Raw genomic sequence first — 24260 nt, 5'->3', positions numbered from 1 at the left:
TGTGTCAACTGTATACATTTTTCATGTATCCAGTAAAAAAGTATTCTAGTGTACTGATCTTGGTCTTGATCTCCTGTTAAGATTTATATACTGATGTCTTTGGGTGGTTCTTCCTTAGTGAGCTGAGGGCTGGACAAGTGTAATTAATAAACTCGAAGCATTTGAAATGTGGGTATATCGCAAAATCCTTCAGATCCCATGGAAAAACGAAAAAGTTCAGAGAGGCAATGGAGATTATTGTTGCTGACATTCATTAGTGAATATGCAGAAAAAAAAAGTGCCTGTCGTTGCTTACCATCTGATATTATAATTTGATTAACGTTGAAGGAATTCTTTCCTTGACTACATTGTCTAAGTAATTGGCGGATTTTGATCCCATCGTGTATTTGTGCATCACGTATCGTTAAAAAACAAAATTGGAAGAAAGAAAATAAAAAAAAATACATATAATGCTAATTGCTAATGCTAATCACTAAATTTCGTGTATAACAAACTCCGTTGGTTAACAAAATTTTTGAACAACGGCCGAAAGAATTTCTTCAGCGTAAAATCTTCATGAAGATGTTTCTTCTTGATTTACTTAAAATATATTAGTTATTTATTGGCAAATTATATACATTTGGCGCGTATAATAGCTATACTGATTTATACTTATCTATTCAGATACAACAAAGCCTTGCTGTGTGTGCCATATTTGGTTTAAGTCTCGTGTGGTTTGACCTTTCCTGTAAAACAATTCATTTAGGCGCATAATATACATTAAAAAATGGTGACTGCAGGAAATCACCTATATTTATGGGGGGACCCATCAGGAAGTACTTCATCATCGACACTTTATTTTCAGGTGTGCTCAAAAATATTTATGCTTCCACTTGAAAATTCGTAGCTTATTTGATTAAAGGTCCGAGCCGGTGGCGTTATAAAGTTTATTAGAAGTTCTAAAATTAGGTTACACCATACTTAATACCTCAGTTATCTTACTTTCGACATGTACGATAGTGGAGCCAGAAAAAATGTTTGTCACAGAGTGAAAACAAAAACACATTTTGGGGTGGCTTTCCCCAGTTTAGCTGCCAAACGGATTACATCCTCCTGACCTTGCTACTAATCTTCGAATTTTAAGCACCATATATTATTATTATATTCCTGTAGATAAGCACGGAAATATTGTCGTTTGGTTATTACTGTATGTAAAATGTTATAATGATTGAGCAATCATTTTTGGGCATTTTATTATTGGGAGTAGTTTTATATCTTTTATTTCTCCTTAGTGGCTCTTCAATGGTCTAATTGAATATTTGGGAGAACGTTAGACTTGTCTCAAATTGCAAAAAATTTTAAATGAATTTTTAATGCAGCAGAAAATAGTTTTATATCTTTCCGGCGGTTTGAAGGTGGTTGAGCAATACATCATTTTGACGCTCTGCTAAGTGGCTCTGCAATGATCTGGTTCAATCTGGGACAACGTCAGATTTTTTCGAGATTGCGAAATAATAATTAAATTAATTTATTTTTTGAGGTGATGCGAGGGGAAAAGAGGTTATTTTCTGTATAGCAACATTGGATATGGTTTTTGGGAGTTCCCTGATAATATTTCCGTGCTTCCATGCATTTCTACAGGAATACGTTTTTTAATTACAGTAAGTAACGAACTGGTCCACTGTAATATTTTCAAATCCAAATCCAAATCTTGCTTCAGCCACCTCACCGATCTAGCTTGCGGAAAATGTCATTGTACCATGTCAGTTTCGATTCGCACGGATTCGAGCTACTTCTGACATTTTTGGGATCTTACCGCGCAGGTTTTAGTGGAGCGCCGTAAGGTTTATACCTCGGAATCCAGGGCCAGTCAATAAATCTTTTTATAAACTTTGGCAATGTGTTTTTAATAGCATATAGAAAATGTTAAAAAAAATATTTTGTGCGATCTTAATTTTTTAATAATTATTATAAATAATTATTAATTTTTTGGAGTTTTCCTTAAGTTATATTAGTGTAAAATTAGATTTTAAAAAGAAGAACTATTACAAACTTCATCTTGGGTCTCAAGGGACTGCAGGTATAACGATAAAGGGTGGGGAAGGGAATAGAGGGGGCAAGAGCAGCTGTTGGGTGTTGTTAACGCGGGCCCTAACAGAATAGTACACGTGGCAATTTGCTAGGCTTGATACGTAGTTGTTGTTTATTTGTTTATTATTTATGGTTTTGAAAACAACTGTGAATATTCAATAGTATATTTTATAATAGATCGATCTTAAAAGTTAGAATGTAATGGTAAAATTTAATATATATATTGGAATCCGCATGAAATATCCTAGAAGATAGTGCTTACACAAACAGTTGATTTATTTTTATATATTTTATTTATGCAGAAATAATAATTTAATTAATCGGAAAAATAGTGAAAATTCGGAAAATTCCGATTTTTTCACATTTTTAAGTTTAAAAAAAAAGAAATTTCCAATCCTCATATCTGAAATTTTAATTAATTGTGATATAAAGGTTAGTTATTGATATTAGTAATATTTGTTGTTACAGGCTCGTATCAAAATGGGTAAACCATCGAATAGTGATAATATAAATAATGATTGCCTCTTTTTAAATAATGATTTCCTCTTTTGTGACAAAATTGGATGTAGCTCTGAATTAAGCTCTGAGCTAAGAGATATTATAAAAGTGACTAGAGGAATACCAACACTGAAAGCTGCTTCTGTTGAAAGAGAAATGGACTTTCTCAGTACTTAAATACTTGCGAATTTGTCTACGTGCATTCAGTATGCAGACAAAAATATATTAATAAAGGATGTATTAATGCTTATTTAAAAAAAAAAGAACACCACATCAACATGCTCTCCACCTAAAAGAAAACTGCGAATGGCTACTTCTATTGATTTTTTTTGGAAAAATAAGTGCTTTTTATTTGAAAAAGAAGCAGATAAAATTAAGGAAAGAAGAAAGTCCAAATCCGTAAGACAGCAAATCAGCTACGTAACTACTTCTGAGTTCAAGCAAACTATTTTAAATTTGATAAGCGAAGAGAAAAGCGAATATTGTCGCAATATCCATAAAATAATTGTAGGTGTGTTAGATCTAGTAGCTCAGGACGCTAAGTATCACGCGGATTGTTATATGCGTTTCAAAACTACCGTAAAACAGACCCAGAGGGATAAAAAAATTCATCCAGTCACAATACAAGTAGATGCAGCAATGGAGCAGATTTTCAAATATATTGAAGAAAAAAAAATAATTCTGACAGTTTTCACTGGCAGAATTAAAAAGTATTGTAACAATTGATCATATTCCTGATGATAAAACGATAAAAATGAGGTTAATGAACCATTATGGGGATAATATTGTATTCTCCAGTAAATTTGGATCTAATACAATCATATGTTTTAAAAAACAACAATATGAAATATTGTCCGATAACTGGTACAGCTAGAGGTTAAAAGATGAGGAAGAAGAAGAATATCGTATTTTGAAGGCTGCTGGGTGAAATTTTACGACGACACATTCGGACGCAGGTTTATGATAATAAAATGTATCCGGCTAGTGATAAAATGTTTAACCATGTTCATGAGACAATACCAAAATCTCTATCATTTTTTTTATCAGAAATAATTTCAAATGACAAAAGAGGTAAACCAGAGTTTATAAATCATTATCAAACGAAATGGGCCTCAATAGCTCATGCGATAATATCTGCAGTAAGGCCTGGTTTATTTATATCACCACTGCATGTGGCTTTAACTGTTACTCTTCATAGAAAATTTGGCTCTAAAAAAATAATAGAAATATGTGACGCTTTAGGCTTTTGCAGATCATACAAATAAGCAATAATTTATGAAGCGTCTGCAACATTCACAAGTCCTGTGAAAATGAAAGCAGGTATTTTTGTACAATTTGTGCACGATAACGCAGATTTTAACGTCAACACACTAGACGGCAAAGATACTTTTCATAATTTGGGTTCGATTGAAATTGTAACTCCGAGCGATCGAATAGAAACCAGGGAACCAATTAAACGTTTAGATAAGATTCCAACAGAGACAACTATTTCTGATCAAGCTCATATACTCCTTCAAATATATCCAGCTTCTGCTGGTGAAGGATTGAAAAAACTTCAAATCAAAATTTCGGAGCAAGAGCCCAATTTAACCCCCACAGTTTTTTCAAAATTGAACGTTCTCTGGATGTATCTAAAATTCAACACCAATAATGACTTCCGGGATGGAACGGATTCATGAATTTGTTAACAAGTACACATGATTTTGATACTTCGTCAATAATATTCTTACCATTCATTTATGCAGCTCCAAGTGATTATAACACTTTGTATACGGCGATGAAAACATCAGTAGACAATGCAAAATCATTAAATAAGAAGACATGTATCGTAACATTTGATCAACCTCTGTATATACTGTTGTCCGATTGGGCTCTTTTCATACGCTAATGTCCTATATGGGATCTATTGGTTATATGATGACTGGAAGTGGAATTAAAGAAGCCCTCTCTACGGTTTATGCCGAAAATTCAATCGATCATATGATGTCTGGACGTGTATATGCTAGAGCGGTACGTGTACATGTACTTCTGTAGCTAACTTTATCTAGATTAATTTTCGATGATCTATTAAAAAATAATTCGGAATTCCAAACTATAATTGCTGATGAGACGAATGCTAATATTTTTGAAATGTTTAATTACACGGAAATAACGGACAATATTGGATTTCAAAGTTTAAATGAAATTTTTGAAAAAAAATTACATGATATAGAGAGTAAAAATCAAACGTCCAGATTATGGATCAGCTTTTTTCGAATGGTATCAGTGCTAAAAGATTTTATTGCAGCTGAGCGTATGGGTGATTGGAATCTGCATTTACAAACTATTGAGAGGATGATCCATACTTCCATGCATCAGGACATTTTCCGTATGCAAAGTCCTGTATTTGCAAGACATGCAGGAATTATCTATCCAAATGGACCCAGAAGAGTTTTAAAAATTCACAAAGGGTTATTTCACTGCTAGACGTTTCGATGTATTTTTTTCTGGAATTCCCACGGATCAAACCATAGAACAAACATTAATGAAATCTATGAGTGTTGAAGGCGGACCTTTTAAACGTAGTGTAACGAAAAGTATTTTTCTATAAATGGATAAAAGGTGTTATTTTTACAAAAGATATAATAGAAGGTATAGAGGAAGTTTGTAATATATCTTTTAAAAAAAGTTATCAACACACTGATTCAACCGATGCACGAATCAAAAGGGACGACGTGAAAAAATTGGAAGAATATTTTATTCAACATCCTCCATTCCCTGATGTTGGTGTCATTATGCCTATTGCAACTGGAATAACTGGGCAAGAAAACGTGAATTGCTACGCAGCTTTCGAGCAAGGTCTAAAAATAATGAAGAAAATGAATGGAATAAATTTCAAAGAAGTTAAGTTATCAAGAAAAGACAAGATTATTCCTTTGTTGGCATCCACTAGCAAAATCAAAGTGGATGATGATATTATTCCAATTGATCCGCTATTATTATTTCAGCGTATATGCGTATTAAAAAAATCTGATGAAGAACTAAAAAACTACTTGACTTATGAATTAGCTCCTTATCCTCTTGCTCTCTTTGAAGATGGTGAAATACGAAAAACAACAAAATCTACATTTTATGACATATTCCCAGAAGTGTCAGTGGATGTCAACGATGTACGAAAATTTTCCTACGTCATTGATGGAGGGATGTTATTACATCGTTGCAAGTGGCAATTAGATGAAAATTTCGGTACAATTTGTCAACATTATGTCAGATATCTACATAACAATTATTGAAACAACATTTATGTCGTATTTGATGGTTACAAGAAGAGCTGCACAAAATCAATGGAACGAACGCGTCGCTGTAAAAAAACGCATGTAATGACATAATATTTGATAAAACCATGCCACTAAAAATAGCGTAGGAAAAAATTTTATCGAATGCCAAAAATAAGAGTAGACTTATAGATATGCTACGAGAAACACTCACAGAAAATAAAATATTTTCTTGCCAAGCAGAAACTGATGCCGACAGACTAGTAATTGAAACTGCTGTTAATCTGCAATCTGAAAACATTGCTGTAGTGTCCGAGGATGTAGATGTTTTAGTTTTATTGACTGCGCTCTCACCACCAGACCGAGAAATTTATTTTCGAAAACCATCCAAAGGCAAAATACTGCAAAGAGCGTACTCTTCTAAGAGTTTAGAGAAAATATTACCAAAGTGAAAGAGCATATTCGGTTCTTACATGCATTCACCGGATGTGACACAACGTCAGCTTTTTTCAACGTGGCAAAAACGTGTTTGCAAAAAATTTCGAAAAACGAACGGACTTGCATAATGCTGCGACAGTTTTTAAAAATGAATGCAAAGACATCGATGAAGTTTTTAAAGCTGGTGTTACATGCACTCTTGCTTTATATAATGCCCTCCAAAAAAATAAAAGATCTTAATGCATTGAGATATAACTCTTTTTTGAAAGCAACTGCCAAAAATACCTGCGTTAAACAGCCGTCTTTACCACCTACTGCAGATGCCGCTATTGAACACTTCAAAAGAGTATATTTACAAGTTCAAACATGGTTCGGAAAAGAAATATTACCAGAAGAATGGGGTTGGAGAAATGAACGCGGAATATTGATACCGCAAACAATGACGCAGCGACCAGCTCCAGAATCTTTACTAAAAATTATTTTTTGCTCATGCAAAACAGGATGTGGAGCATCTTGTGGGTGTAGGAAAAGTGAATAAAACTGCACTGCAGCTTGCTTAGAATGCAATGGTGATAGCTGTACTAATCCTTTACCTACAATCTACATCAACGAAATCGACGACGACGACGACAATAATGAACAATAATCGATATAGTTAAGGTTAAATTTTCTTTTGTAAATCGTTTTTTTTGCGAAAATCTAATAAATTAACATTGAATTTACTCTGCAAACATAATTTATTACATATAAAATTAAGATCTTTACTGTAAACATTTTTTCCTCCTTGCGCCTTTCATTTTTCAGTAAATTGTTTATAAAAATTGTTGTAATCGAGATCGGCCAATTTTTTTTTTAACATTTTTATTTGAGGTTTTAATAATGCAGTCAAACATTTGTTATACAGATTATTTGGCTGGCCCTGGGTTCCGAGATTTTACCATTTTTATGCCTTACGGCGCTCCACTATTTGAGTGCATTCGCATGCTTCGCGGCTTGAATTTTGACGTTTCGGCTTGAATTCTGTTTGAATTCTGACGGGCATGTCTGTGAATGTATTCGCGTTGTTTTGCAAAAATGTACACAAAAACTAACGGTCATGGTATAGTATGCAAGCTCATGACTCGATTGGGTATACCACACTTGTTCCACAATATATTATTCTATTCCAAAGATGATACGACCTCAAAAGCTATTTAAGAAATTACAAAAATGTACAAATTTTGCATTTGAGAAAATGATCGTTGATTATTGCTGTGTTTAAGAAAGGCAGTTCTTCGTCGGTAACTGTCTATTGTTCTTATTCATTATGTGATTTTAAGTTAAGCATTTAATAATAGTAATTTATTTGTATACTTTTTTATAAAACTTCTAGATTCCTCCTGCGTCGGTTTTTGTTGAGTCGAACTAGCTAACGTTTCGCCAATCATCCTGTTGGCTTCTTCAGAGCTTGACTGAAGAAACCAACAGGATAATTGGCGAAACGTTAGCTAGTTCGACTCAACAAAAACCGACACAGGAGAAATCCAGAAGTTTTATAAAAAGTATGACAGCCTGTGGAAGTTTCTTTGAAAAATGTATGTTTATGTTTAGTATATATATTGAAAAAGCGAAAGGGAAGTATATCGTGTTTTATTCAAAAAATCAGAAGTTTGGTTAATTTGGAGGTAAATATGTTTAAAAAATTATCTGCACCACTGCTGTCTCCAGGGAGAAATCTAGAAGAATATTTTCTTACTATATTTGTAGCATTATGTTCAAGAAAATGTTGCTAAAACTGCAGCTCTTTATCTTTAAATATGACGGAGACGTACCCAAACGTACCCAAAAGGGCTACTTATGCTTTTCTGTCTGGTTTGCATTATCATTATAACTGTTGCGAAACTTAATCCCATTTGTGGCGTTAATCAACCGCTAGTTAAATATAATAATATTGGTTTTACACTGACAATTTCTTTATGATTTAATTGCTGAGGTTCGTTCACTGTTGAAATAAACCAAAAAGTAAGGTTATGTGACTTCATATAACTTTTGCACAGGTTTCAATTAAATCCTTTAACGTGAAGGTTACCTTTAAACTTTAGATGGGCCTTAACAATCCAACGGTTGCCTAAGAGTTTTGTATTGTAAATGATGTTCAAGTATAATTTAAATTTGAAAATGTTAAAATCTTACTGTTAAAATGTTAAATGACTTAAAGATCAGCGTCATTTAAGTGTAACCTGTGTAAACGACTCTATATGTGTTATTATTATAAACCGATAAATTCTAACTAACAAAAACAAAATTTAAAGAAAAACAAATTTTGTTAACATTGGTGCAGAAATTCGTCCTTAAAAGTGTAATATATTATTTTACAAAATTTTTATAAGTAAAAAGGAAATTGTGGATTCCATTCATTTCATTCATCTTCTGCACCTCTGCACGAAAATTTGTGTTTTTTTCTATCTAGGCTTTCCAACGACTCAGTATCAAAACTTTTTTAGGCACCCTCAAATGCTATTTAGGGTCATTTTTAAACCATTTTTTTTAACCTGACCTGCCATCTTCTTTCAATGTCATAAATATATATATATATATATATATATATATATATATATATATATATATATATATATATATATATATATATATATATATATATATATATATATATATATATATATATATATATATATATATATATATATATATATATATATATAATTAGCAACAATGATAGGGCAAGAGCAACCTTTTTTCTAATTCTTATAAGCGAGAGGGGAAATCGTACTAACCTCAGCGAAAATTGAATTTCTGGTGATGATAGATGAGTTGATTTCACGAACGCTGCACGAATGCACTACTTATTCTACTTTACGTATGTAAAATAACAGTCAAAGAAAATATTACTACACAAGAATGATATTTAAAAACTAAAAAAATGTAGTTGCGCATAATTACTTACCGCGTCAGGCAATGATGCTCACCGACTTTGCCATGATGCGCAATATATCTTTATTTTAAGAAATATTTTTTGTTTAACATTAACGTTATAATTTTCAGGAGTTGTCAACCCTTGCACAAGGTGTTCGAAATACCACCTTAACTCAGAAACACCGAACTATAGAAAACATTAAATAACATAGTAAATGCATAGTTTCATCTAGATTTTGTAAATTTTTTATTTTTCAAGTTGTTCCATTTGTTGTTCCATATTATAGATGTATTTAATGTATAATGAATGTACTATACCTGAATCTAAACGTTTTCGACATATCTTGATTTTTATGTCCTAAATAATTAACAATTTTTCCTATAAAAGAGATTTAATTATTCAAGAAGTACGAGGGCCCATTTTCTAATATTGAGTGGATATTTTGGATGTAAATTAATACAGGATGAGCAAAAATGAAGTACAAAAATTAAATTACAAAAATCTAAAATGTCCTTTTTTCAATTGGAAACCCCCTATTTTCATGTTATTCGATTTGGTATTAAAAATTAGCTGACTTTGTATACGGTTGTCTATTCAGCAATAATTGACAATTTAACGTTTTTGTTGTTGTAATGCTACAATAAGGCTTTCAAGTTTTGTTATGAGTTGGCCATGATAATTGACGCTGTCAAAAATAAAATTACGAACGAAATTGAATTTCTAAATCAAAGTTATAAAGTTAGAACTTATAAGGGGTGTTTTTTTTCGATGTATAGAAGTTTAAGTTGCAATAAAACAACGATGGATTATTCGATTGAAGTGAATTTTATTTATCCGAAAGGTAATCTTGTGGCATTACATTTTAAATATGATTTCTGGCATATGACCGCCACGGCTGGCGCGGATGTAGTCCAATCTGGACGTCCAATTTTGGATGACTTTTTCCAACAATCATTCACAAGATCTTGGAGGCCAATTCACAGGTCCAAAACGTGAAATTAGGCGGTCAAGAAGTACGGACGAATGATTCCAGCAGCCCATAAAGCGCACCAAACAGTCAGTTTTTCTGGATATAACGGTGTTTCGACATACACTTGAGGATTAGCTTCGCTTTTGACGTAACCATTCAACCAGAAGTGCGCTTCATCGTTAAACAAAATTCGTTTGTGAAAATCGGGAACAACGGCAATCTCGTTTTGGGCCCATTCGACGAGCCTTACTTGATGAATTCATGATGAATTGCCAAACTAAACTGAGAATAAATCACTTGACAGCTAATAAATCGGTCGCCATCTTGAACAGTAATGCCAACTTAAAGTTCTATACATCGAAAACAAGACCCATTATATACAGCTTGCATCGCTTAGATGGGTTCATGTGGAACATCTACACTCAGTTTTTGAATTTGAATGTAAAGGTAATAACTACACATGTTATGTAACCATTTATAATCCTGCTGGAGGACCTTTCAAATATTTTCCCTCTGCTTATGCTTTAAAACACCATGCTCCCTCAAATCATCTTTAATTCGCCAAATACAAAATATCCACTCAATATATTTAAATGCCCCCTTCCCCGAGAAATCCATCCAAAATTAAATAATTAAGATTCCCTTATAGGAAACATTTTAAGTCCTACAAATGTCATTTTTAATATAAAATTCAAAAGTCGTCAAAAACGGGTTGACTTACATATATGCAGTCTCTGCACGGTTCTATCTAAAATAAGAAATCTGATATTTCTAGATAAAACTAAGCAACACTTTTCTGTTTAACTTTTTTTTTCTGTCGTCCGTAGATTCTGAGTTAAGGGGGTAGAACACACAAGCGGTATCATAATTCTCGATTTTTGCCAATTTCACTACACATGCAACATATCTCGTTAGATTTGGAATGTATCACCTGTGGTCATGGTATGAAGCTTAAATAGTCATCGTCTACTTCGTCATCGTCGCTATGCTTCGGACAAATCCTCAAATCCTACTCTAATTAGTTATCAGATGGCTCTTTATTTTTTGTTCGCTTTTAAGATTTTTTCTGTTTTTTGTTTCTTCATCTTGTTTCTGCAGTTTTATTTTTGAGTGCTTTTTCTATTTTAGGTTATTGCTAATTTTTCCTCGACAGGTATGCTTGTACGTATTGTCGAACATTGTTTTTTTCGATTATTCATTTGAACTTTTTTGGTCAGCTTTTGATTCCGTTAGTTATTGCTTGTGTTTAAACTTTTCGACGAAATAAGGATCGTTAAGATTGAACGCTGTTTCCAAAACAAGAACAGACCTAATCCCTTAGGTTGGTTGCACTGTTAAATGACAAAACATTCAAAAATAACATCGAAATACTATGTATAAGTTGGTTAGTTATTTATCAATCTAAAGTCAGTATGCTTCGTACAGCACTTCATGAATTTATTGTCAGTGTAGGGCTAGTAGGAATGTGTTCGAATTTTTCTGCGACCGAGTTCCGTCATTTTGGTATAAAATATTCCCGTATTCTAGCCCCGCATTTACGCATAAGGTGGTATAATTTATTGTGTGGATTTACTTTGTACTCAACTGCATCGTCGGGTTGTATACGTTTGCCGTGAAAGCTCGCTTAAAATAGAGATATACGTCAGGCCTGGGGGAAGGTTGTAATGAAAAGCCGTAGATGTGAGTCATATTTTAAACCGAACTTTGCAAACTAAACCGGAAAATATGCATTAACCGTCAGGGAGGGTAAAAACTTCGGCATCTATCCGGGACGCTGTAGTGCTTTGGCAGATAAACTACCTGTGAGCACTGTAAAAAGATGAAGTGCGGGCCGAGACTGCGGAAAGAAAAGAATTATATTAGCATTTAAGATTTATAATGAATTGAATGAAATGCCAAAGTTTAAGAAAACAATTTAAAAATATTACTTATGCCTACTCGGTATCTGTCTACAATTATACAGGGTGTTAATGAAGTACTTGTGTTAATTTTAAATGATTATTATTTGACTAATATTTAGATAGAATGTCCATATGAAGATGGGTCCGCAGCGGATTGATTCTTCATATACAGGGCTTCCAAAAATCTACTTTATTATTTACCATATTTATAGTCTCGTTTGGACAAGATTTTTAAAGTAATAACTAATGCCTAGCGTTAGGCGCGTCATTAAAGCAGGGCTATAGTCGCTTAGGTAGATTTTCACAATCTATTCAAAAGGTAGTTCTACTTACTTATTATCTAATTAAATAATTATTTTCTCCCCATGCCACTGGTGATGTAAATTTGCGACCGCAGGTAGCACTTCCTGGTATCGCAGCCATTAGGCCAAAACTACTTACGAAATCATATACAAATTTGCCCGTAGTATTTAAGTACGCTAATAGATCCCCACGATATTATTCCCAACTTTTTCGCGAAGTTAACTTATTTATAGGCAACAATCACCTGGCTGGATATTGCAATACACCGTTGTATCATTTCTGTTCAAAGCGCGGTTTAAAAATAGGTTTGGAAGTAAAAGTGTTTAGGCGATCAGCGAGGCTGTGACGTTTTGCCAAAGCATTTTGTTTTCGATCAGATAGGCGGAGATTCCGTTTTTGAACACGGATGATTTTGGGTGCGTGATTTAAATCGTAACAGTTGAAAGTTTCAGATGACGGTGAGTTTTGGTTTTCAAAAAAATTTGGTTAGTTTTGTAAATAATGGGAAAGTGGGTTTTCATTGTTAGGAAAGAGAATTAGCCATGCTTTGGAAGTTAGAAATAATGTTTCACGTACTGGTGGTGTCAGTGGGGTTTTGATGTGAGTAAATTTGAATAAGGTGGTTTTTGTACATACCGCAATATCAAAAATATTTTTTCCATAAACCTCAATAAATCACAAGGATATATTTTGCGTACTGCATGTAAATTATATGATATGCAAAAGTATTTTAAGTATGTGATCCTCGATGGAACAAAATCTCAACAAATCATTTAAATCCTTTAAATGTTAACAATAATTAACATTTTTCAAAGTATGACAAATTTACACCACCTTATTTTATTTATTACTTACAATGAGTAAAAAATCATTATTTGACTGTAAAACTGTAAAAAAGATCACCACATCTTAAAAGTATTCTGTGGGCGTAGTATTGTACATGTATTGTCATGTAAAATCATTATTTGACTGTAAAACTGTAAAAAAGATCACTACATCTTTAAAGTATTCTGTAGGCGTAGGATTGTACATGTATTGATTGTCAAGGTCCCGACAGTATCAGGTAGGCGGATGGGTAGTTGACCTACGCGTACCTTAGTGTTTAAGGTCACCAAAGAGAAGTACAGCAAAAGAAATCAAATAATACACTATTTTTAATTAGAGAAACAGAATTACTTATCTTGGACAAAATAATGCCTAAAAAGGAAAAGGTAGATTTTATTTCTACGACTACGACATTTAACAGCAATTAAATGATTTCGAATGAAAAACAGGATTATCTATTGACGAAATTTGGGTAAATAAAGGATATGCCGTTGGTAAAGCGTGTCATGTTTCAAAAAACTGCCTAGTTCCGAATTATTTCTGTTGACTGCAACGAGTATAATTCGTCTGACTACTGGGAACATGATGACCAAAACTTACAAAAGATGAAAAATAGTAGATTTTCTTAACTAATATTATTTATTACAAATTTTATTACTCTCTCGCGTTAAAAAATATAGTATAGTATTGATTCGGCTTGGACTTTTCGTGGTTGCAAGACTATTCAATTTTCATGTGAGAATTCACAATTTTATTTAATTATAATAATACTAATATTAATTAATTATGAATATAAAAACCATGGGTACTATTTACAAATCTTTGTAGATTTGTAAATATATAATTATTTTTACAAAATGAACTAAAAATTATCAACATGTGTGAGTTCGCTTCATTAATTTAAATAGCTACAGCGAAAATTTTTACAGGAAAGGGGAAAGGATCTTAAAAGAGAAAAAAGTGGATCATATTTTTTGGTTACATTAATAAAGAAATACAATTAAATCTATCATTGGCCTTCTAATGCTCGATCCCCTAGTTTTGCATCCTGTTTATATTTGCCGTGATTTCACGAGCTGTAAATGTAGTGTTTATTTAAGAATGATCAAAAAATGTTATCATCATTTTACCATAAAAGGAAGTAAAACAGGATTTGTATCTCTATATATATATATATATATATATATATATATATATATATATATATATATATATATATATATATATATATATATATATATATATATATATATATATATATATATATATATATATATATACATAAATGGTTTATATATTTAGTTTTTTTGTATATATTCTACTTCACATTATACAAAATAGAAAATTCGGAATAAGTAACTTCCTTACGTATAATTGGATGATAGTTTGTAAATATTAAATCAAAAAGTAAAAAACTCTTCTTAAACAAAATTTCGTGACTCAGTAATAATTCCTGGTTTAAGTAGCATTTCCCCCACCCCACAGGATTCAAAGTAAGCTTTTAAGGTAACACAAAAATAATAACACAAAGATAGTCCTTTGTTCGAAAATAATTCCTGGAAAACATTTTAAAATTTCTACAAATGCATTTTCCAGCACGAAAACATTTTAAAGTCTAATATCGAATATCTACTTGACCTTTCGTATTCGTAAAATGCATAGGGAGCTACTGATTAATATTTTAGAAGCAGTCCTTTCATTGAAGCAGTGGCGTTACGTTTCCATTTTCCGAAATAAGTTTTTTGTTATGTATTCTCCCATGAATAACAAACAATTAATAAGAACAATCGTGATGAAAATACAAATCTAAGAGTCTGTCGTATACAATAATTGCTTTCACGGCACAGAACGTCAATAAGAAATATTGAAAACATTTTATTTTCTACTGGAAGAAGAAACTCGGAACTAGGAAAAATATGCACTTTTGACTAGTTTCCGTTACCTTGGAAACCATTTTTATTTGCAGAGAATAATTTACATGCCATGTCCGACGAGCGGATTGACTTATAGAGTTTTTCCAACTGCGCCATACGTTCGCAACAAAATTTATAAACCTCTAGGTTTGTATTGCGACTATTATGAACCCATAAGATCTCTATACTGGAATAGTTCTTACTGGCCTCTATATAGGTCGGTAAGTTCTTTTGAGGAAGAGTTACCAAGCCACAAAGGTCAGCGTCTTCAACGGGTGAGTGTGCCAAAAATTTCAAATAAATCGCAATATCGCAACAAACACTGCAATAATGTTATCAGGAGTATAACATTTTTTTGAGAAACTCTTCGCTATCTAACACAATGTGTAGTAAGTTTAACGACACTATTGGGTTTTTATAAATGGATAGAGCCTTTCTGGGTCATTTATTGTTCTGAACAAAATTCGGTGGCTATTTCTCCACGTGGAGAGGTAAATTTTTAATTAAACGATCGCCTAGAACCTCAAACCAAATATTTACTTCAAACCTGTCTACGAAGGCTCCCTATCTCATTAAATTTAAATTGTTCCTAGCAACTTTAATAAAGATGCTATATATAGTCTTTTAAAGTTTGGTAGATATGATTACAATGTTAAAGAACCGCAAGTTCATGATAATCATCTAACAAATCACTGCCATCATTTCGTTTTTGATCGCCTTGGTCTTAAGTCGTATAATAACATTTTCTAAACCTGTTCCCCCCCTTAATTGAAATAATTCGCTCACATAAAAGAATAAAATATGATCTTAGTAAATTGACGTTGTTGTTTCCTGATTTTCAGATATTCGATGACGAAACAAGGCTTATTCGGGCTCAAACCGCGTCGTTATTACGTAGAATTCACGATCCAGTTCCGCGAGTGACGAGATTGAGTTGGCCTCTGTCAACGGTTAGCAGGTAAAGTCAGTGAGCATTTTGGGTGTGGGTCTGGGATGGCTTCTCCAAACCCGACAAAATTTATACGATTAATTAAATCCCTCCTCAATGACATTTTGCGTAGGGGAAATCGAATTCATGAATTTAAACTGACGGCGAATATTCGGATTTTCCAAGGCTTTACGTAGACTAGATCATATGCTTCTTATACCGACATTCTATAGAATGGGTTTTTCTGATTCACTTGTAAATTTTTATGAATGACATGTCTCTAATCGCAGTGAATATGTTAACGACTCCCAATCTTTTCTTTTTAACATTTTTTTAATATATCAGTTCATATCAACTATTTGTTGTATCCGGATGTTGTTAAGTTGGTTGTGGAAAATTGGTTATCAATGCAAACGAATTTGGGGCGAATTAACTTTCAGTGCAAAAATAATAAACCTCAAATGTCATTCAATGAAAGAATAGAACCGATTCATTATAACTGTAGTCTAGGCAGAGAGAATATTGCACGGTCTGATACTTTTAAAGACTTAGGAGGAATAAAAAGTTTAATAATTTAGTAATTTTGCGGCACATTACAAATCTATCGTAATGGATTTGTGTTGTACTGAGCTCCACTGAAGAGTTTAACCAGATCATAGCTGCAAAAACGTTATACAATATTTATACAATTTCTGGTGTAGGTGTTAATTTCACAGAATTAAAAAAGCAGGGGGGATAATTTTCAACTGTTATTCTTGTATGAGCTACTTTACTATAGAAACTTGAATTTAAGATAGCGTGCTTAAATTCTCCAGTTGAGATCGTTTTGTACCTGCTCATACTGACGTTCTGGCGTTCTCTCCTTTGCATGCAATGTGTGATAAGTACAATAATTTAAGTAACCTTGATGTCTTTTAGGATAGCCTCAAATGCTTCAGGAAAAACTAATTTTCTTTTTTGTTTGCTTGTTAACTTTTTTAACTTACTTGGCTTTCGTAACTGTGTAGGATTTGTGTTTAATGTATCCTTACTTCTTTTTTTTCAGCTTTATTGACTTGTAATTAGGTTTTACCTGTTGGGCAGTTTTGTAAAGTAATAACTATATAAACAAATAAATTAAAATTCTTAAAACCGACAGCCAAATGTAAATAACATTAAGTAAAAAAATAGCAAATACATTAACAATAACATTTATAAAAATAAGGTATAGAGTAATAAATTATATTACAGAGACTTAATATTTCAGCAAAGTCAGCAATAAGAACCAATTAATTTCTATTATAGGAAAAGCAACGTGCTTGGTATTTTATTCAAAAAAAGGAAAAAAAAGCAGGAATTATTTTCTTATAACGATAAATAATAACAAGGATTGAAAAAGTACACCAAGATTAAGTGCAATGCAATAATTGTTCGTTAAAAATGAAACTTCTTATTCGGATAACATTTACATAATGGATTATTGGCTTTAAATTATTTTTGGAACTGTGAACCAAGTAATGCACAAAATAATTAAAATAAAAATCGAAGAGATTTTGAGTTACTATTTATAAATCTTTGTTTCTTACCTGCTTATATACTGTTTGAGGGGGTAAGAGCTAAAACTAAAGGAGGGACATGAACATTGTCTGGGTAGTAGAATTGATGACATGACACTTCATTCAAGAGATGGCCATATTTTTCTAGAAGGTGTAAAACAATAAAGGGAATATTAACAATTTTAACTGGTCAGAAAACGGTTGCCTCCCAAATCATTTGTGGCTTAGCTGTAAAAGACTTATGCATCTACCATCAAGATACAACGCAAAAACCTTTTGAACAATGGCCTGTTTTCTACTTAGTATTACTGAGAATCCCGATTTACTATTGGAAAATGCAAGCTGTCACTGTCCTCAACTACAAAATGTTCCATGGTCAAATAATACAAAGCTGGAAATTGAGAACTACATGACAGCAAACGATATATCTTTGAAATTATAAAAAAGTGAGCATTTAGTTTAAAATTTTAAAAGTTTCTTCTTCTGCCATTGAATTCTTGTTTGTTTGTCCTCATATTAGTCAAGTGACGACGAGAGTCTTTCATACTCGCATATGTTTGCTAACCTGAAGTTCTCCATACGTTCTAGTATTCGTTATTCGTGCATTCCCTGTTAATTTTATGACATCTTGGACATTTCTTATGCTCTCATTAGTTTTTCTATCTCCCAGCGTAATTCTGAATGTGTATCATAATACCTTCATTTCTCTTTTTCGTTCCCTGTATTATTCTTCGTGTATCGGTTCGGGTTTCACTGGCGCATGTGAATACTGCTGTTTTAGATATTTTTATTTCGCTTTCCTTGTTTTGCCATATTGTTGATCTCAGGCTTCCAAATATTTTTATCGGTTTGTCTAGCAAGCTTCTTACTTCCTTGCTTAAATTCTTAATCTTGATGGGACCTAAGAAATTGAAACCCATTACTTGCTCTATCATATTTAGATCCAGCTCCCGTGTACATTCAATAGGATCTCTAAATATCACAATAAATTTTGTTTTATTAGCTGAGATTTCCATATTATATATTTTTGATGTTAAAAGTTTGTAAAATTATTTGTTAGCAAATGTAATGTTATTATTTTGCCTTCATTCCTATAGAACACATGTGGCACCAACTAAAATTAGAGTAGGCCAAGAAATTCTTGCTCGAGTAAGAACGGCAAAGATAGTTTTTTTCCACTCAATAGGCCACAACCATTTATTTTTGAAAACACTACTCCAATTATGGTTCAAATGATTTAAATTCTGGACTTAAGGGAGTTAATATGAAGAAACAAGAACAAGGAACTCGATTTTGAGAATTAATGCTGCTACTGCTTGTCTGGTCTTCAGTAAATAAAACGTCACTTGACCATTCAGTTAGGGATATCGGATAGCATTGAAACTATATGAAGGATTTTTTGAGAATGCTTATTGCTTGAGATAATTAATGACTCCACTTTTACGACTGTGAACTTTAGCTCTAATTATAATCATTAAGGATATACTGATCTAAAATTAAATTTATAATTGTACAACTTGCTATAGTTTTTAAAAATAAAAATAATTGTAAGGCTTCCAAAAAACGCCTCCCTTTGATATTAAAAAAACCGTTTCATTTGTATACTATTACATCCAGTAAAAATGTCTTCTCGTAAGCGAGTGATTGTGTATCTTCTTTTTTGACGTCGATAAATTGAACGTAAACTTTTAATTTTTTTCGCCCTAAACTTTATAACTTGGACGTCCGATAAAGTTTTAGTTCCTCCTACAGTTCCAGCTTTTGGTTTTACGAGCGTGCACGTGGCACCGATTTACGATGAATAACTGAGAATGAAATAACTTCCGTAATGAAGAATTGGGGACCGAAGTGTTGCATTCTCGCTTGAAATTGCCGGCAGTTAGTAATTTAAACTTTGTAATTTATCTATAGAAATTTGACATCGTTTTAATCCTGAAAATTAAATTTGTAAAGTTTATTATTAGGCCCTTTCCCGATAATATTCGAGAAATCTTTGTTTACAAATTTCAATAGATTCTCGGAATTTTCTTTGCTAGGAGAATTCATTACATGCTAGAACTTTAGTTCGGTCGAATAGGATTTGATGTCGTGTCTGGAGTTTTGTCTTTCAGGGATAGAACATGCTGATAGGTTTTTGAACAAGCGGTAAATCTAGTATTTATATTATATTTATTAAAACCTTTTGATATGTGATCAAAAATGTCTTGAGTGAAGGAAGCATCACAGTGATAAGTGGGGGCTTGCTTACGGACTTGGGAGGTTGTGGTGAAGTGTGTTTTGGAACGGAATGAATCTCTAATGTAAACATTAATTCAGAAAAAAGCAGATGTTAGCTGTTTTAATTCTGAGATCAGAGATAGTTTTACGGCTCTGTAAAGAAGAGAGTTGATAACGGATGATTTTTGGTGTGCTCAGGTTTTCTGTAAACTTAGCAACCCAATGTTAGCTGTGATTTTTATTAATAAGAATATCTAAGAATAGGAGATTCATATTCTTCAATTCATTCTAATTCTATAATTGGGTGTATAGAGCTTAAATAATCAACAAAATCTCGGAGAGACCAAATAAATATCATCAACAAAGTGTTTCTATAATTTTGGTTAGCGATGAAAGTGATGAACAAATTGAAAATTAAATTTAATGGTAAATCAGTGACTTTCAAACGTTTTCTTATGCAAATCTTAAAAGAATTTTACTTTTTAATTTTTTTTTTATATTCCTGGTAATTGCATAACCCATCAATTATATAAGCATCTGAAATTATTCCCGGTTTGCTTTGAGTTCCGCAAAATTACTGTTAGGAAAGTCTAACCGAATTTCCAAATGATTTTTAATTTCTTCTTTTTCTTTATTTTAAACAGCCGCTTGGTAACTACCGGTTCCGCTGATAAAGCTGAAAAAGATTTTCGCTCGTTTAAAACTTCATTTGAAAGTTTTGTTCTCGGCACGGGAATTTACATTTTAAAGGCGCTTAGATCGGAATAGGTGAGAAATTTATTTAACAATTACATAAAACGCCTTGTACAATATTCCAAGTGGCGATACTTAACATAAATTCTCTACCTTAAAGTTAGATAAATCTATATCACATCGTTCGGAATACGGAATAATCAGTAGTTAAGATTTTTCTTATAAACAGGACGCCATCGGACAAGACCCTTATTAGAGTGATTTTTTAAATCAAATCCGACCAAAATTATTTTAAGTACTTTTAGTAAAAAAATATTTTTTTCTAAAAAAATATTTACATGTTAATTTTGTTAAAGCAAATTCCGCAGGTTATTTTAATACTATTCACAGATCTTCTGGATTCCTCCTGCGCCAATTCTTAACCATTTAAACTCTGTACACGCTGACATACATTTTACCGTTGAATTAGAGACTAACAAAGTTCTCATATATTCTTATTAATATAAAATAAGACCTAACATTCGGACATTCGTTTTACAGAAAATCTACGCACATAGACCGAAACTTTAATGCATTGTTACATCACTATCATTTTACCAAATGTCTTGTTTAATTTAAAAGAAATATTTTTAAAAAATTCCACTACAACAACCCCATACTTATCATTGTGGTCCCCTTCATTACATTTAAAACATTACTTGCCACATAGCAAAAATTCTTTAGAAATATAATGTTAAAACTACCACTTGTCCAAAAATATCTCAACATTTTCTAGACAATATTCACTTTTGAGACTCCAGAAGTTTACAGCATATCATGCATATGCAGATTCATTAGAGAAGCGGTACAACTGGAGTAAAAGAACATGAATGAGCCTTAAGAGAGCCTTGCATATAATCAATTCTTTTACCCAAAACTGTAGTAATCGCGACTCAGGTCTTAACCTTTCACCAATATGAGAATCAGCTTTAGCTCCGCCACCCGTAAAATATTATATATGCAGGTACAGAGTAGAATGAAAACTAGTATAAGTAAAGCTCCGAAGAAGTTAATAGGATAATTGGCGAAACGCCAGGGAATTCGATGCAGCAACAACCGACGCAGGACAAATCCAGACGATTAGTAACTAGTTTGTACGAAAATATGGCAAGTCGAGACACATATTCATAGGGCATTTTTTTTTATTTTTACGGAAAATAAATGATCCGATGATTGTTCGGAGTTTAATATTTATGCACAACCATGCCGAATCAATATTCATTACCAAAATAAATAAGAACTAAAAGTTCAGATTTTCACAAAATTATATATTTTGATATCTGTCAAAATTTCGTGAAAATCTGAACTTTTAGTTCTTATTTATTTTGATAAATGGATTTTCATCAAGTAAAAGCCACCTCAGTTCAATATTCATTACCCAGAAGTACGAAAGGCGCCAGTAAAGTTAGAAAAAATGTATTGTGGTAAAAGTAATGTAAATAATTTTAATTCTTTAGCGAAAGATTTTGCTTGCTTTTTTTTTGCAAAAATTCGAAGAAGTGCTATAGTTTACTCTAATTACAATTGGATTTAGAGACGATATGGATTTAGTTAATTAATTTTTCTTTTTTTTTTCAGGCATTACGATGGAGGTTTGCCCTCGCGATTTAGTAGCGATAACTACATTCATAAAATTTTAACAACTTCGCCACTTAACGACAGAGTTCAGTATACTACTTATTATACTGAACCTGTACGTAAATATATTGGTAAGTACACCGAGTGCAATTGGCTTCATGCAAAAGCAGACGCATTATAAATCAAAGGTTCTTTTATTCTGAGGCCAATCCTAAACTCTTATTATTATCTTGTTTCTTTTTTAAGATTTCTTATACTGGTACAATCACCGTTTGGCAACTTGTGTCAATACTGCTAGTTTTTAAGGGAATTTGCAAATTTTCCATCAAAACACAAATTAACTGTTAAGCCAGGCTTAGGAAAACTTTCAGTTCTTTACTTTCTATTTCAAGATTTTTGTGAAAATGTAGAAAAAATATTTTGTGATATAAGAGTGAAAAAATCTAATTGAAGAAAAATTGGTTTTAATTTTATTTCAAACTTATGTGGCGGCAAACAGCCTCTAAAATCCGCCTAGCTAAGAGAAACTACCCGAAAACCAAATGGCTATTAATATCAAAATCAAAATTAGAACTTATGTGTCGTGTATGGTGAAGATTTGATGTATTTCGCGGAATTTGAAATATATACTGCTACTGCTAATCTACCGTGAAATTAAAAAAATCACCCCTGCTCCCTTGAAACGTACATCTATGCCATAACCGTAACTAATTATCCTCAACAAGATATGGAGCAACCCACATACCGAAAATGATCAAGATTGTTCTAGAAACAACTCATTTGTATCCTCATTTGGTTATCCTGTCTGTTTTAATGTCACAAAGTTTTAAAAAGTGGTAAAAATGGTAAATTTAGGACCGATTTTAAGCCAAATAGTAATATGTAAAAAGTGAGAAACGAGTGGAATAAAAACATTTTCATTATACTAATTGATAATTATATCTGATAACCATCTACAACTAAAAATTAAGAATTTTATGGCACAATTGTGTTCAGGATAACCAAAAAACACTCTTTAAAAAAACAACAGACACTAATTTTTGTTTTCGTGACCTATCCTTTAAATTAGTTAACCTTTGTTTTTCAAAATGCCACAACTTTTTTGATGCCTTCAAAGTATTTAGGATATATTCCGTTTATTTTGCCCTGTTGCCAAGCGGTGCTCTGGTTTATCGTTCGCGATGATATAGCGGAAAGCCAATGAAAAATTTTCAAATAAATCTGGCCAAAAGAAACCATCACTTTTTGAATTGCCAAAATGCATTAACGCTTATCGCTTCTACTTCGCTCCAAGTATTTTGGTCCAAATATTTTAGGGGAATATTTATTAATCAAGAATAAGTTTGATTTTGATAATTTTAAAGAGAAAATCGGTATTTAAATAATTCACTTATTCATTTCAGTGGCATCGTAGAGAGTGATTGATATTTATAGGAAAAATTATGGTACGCTACGGATTCTTTAAATATTAAATATTTTTTTTAGATCAAGTAATCAAAAATGAAACTTTTTTGTTCCTACAGTTTTTTTAAAGGTACCTTTGTCTTCAAGATAAAAATAAAAACCTGACCTTCGTGTCCCCGACCTTTCCGAAATATTTAAAAACGTTTTCATAAAACATAGAGCTTCCTATTTGTCCTTTAATTTATAATTTTTTAAAGTAAACCGTTTTGTAATTAATATTAATTCATTTTTTTTAAACGAAACTAGAACAGAAAAGAGTAAAAAGACAAAACAAATTTTGTTACTAAAAACATATGGATACACTGATTTGATCATTCCCACAGGCGCCACTAAAATGAACAGTTTTATTTTACTTATACAGCATAACAACTCCAATGTACGCATACCAAATTTTGACAAACTCTGCTATGAACTTTGACATCCTGTATCTCGTTTATATTGCAATTAATATTGAAATTGGAATTAATATTGAAATATCATGTATCATAAGAAACTCTCAGGCTTCTTATTTTAGTAAGTATACATATAGTAAAGGGAAATGACGCCAGACTCGTAAATTATGGGCCCGAATTGTTATAAGATGGGGTCCTTCTCCCAGGGTTATACTTTTCGCGAAAATTTCTTCCGCCACTTTTCATCGTGTCGTCGCAGTTTTTGACAAAAGTAGGCCAAGGGAGGCACTCACAAACTTCATGTATTATTAAGCAACATATGTAGTTG

At 32.3% G+C, this 24260-nt stretch overlaps 1 protein-coding gene across 5 annotated transcripts in view; it reads left to right on the top strand.

The window, feature by feature from the left end:
- LOC132696645 (uncharacterized abhydrolase domain-containing protein DDB_G0269086-like) overlaps positions 1 to 24260 on the top strand; it is a 147771-nt gene that overhangs the window by 100048 nt on the left and 23463 nt on the right. For 3 of the 5 annotated variants that reach the window (XM_060661614.1, XM_060661605.1, XM_060661631.1), the window contains 2 exons: positions 15929 to 16044; positions 22077 to 22207. In XM_060661614.1, coding sequence (XP_060517597.1) covers positions 15929 to 16044; positions 22077 to 22207 — 247 coding nt within the window. Of the gene's footprint in view, positions 1 to 15139; positions 15362 to 15928; positions 16045 to 22076; positions 22208 to 24260 lie in introns of all 5 variants that reach the window. The other 2 variants (XM_060661598.1, XM_060661621.1) reach the window with 1 other exon arrangement.

The sequence above is a fragment of the Cylas formicarius genome, unplaced genomic scaffold, assembly GCF_029955315.1.
Source record: "Cylas formicarius isolate icCylForm1 unplaced genomic scaffold, icCylForm1.1 PGA_scaffold_10__41_contigs__length_53128322, whole genome shotgun sequence".
NCBI lineage: Eukaryota > Metazoa > Arthropoda > Insecta > Coleoptera > Brentidae > Cylas > Cylas formicarius.
Note: the sequence above shows the minus strand (reverse complement) of the source record. Positions and strands in the feature narration are given on the sequence as shown.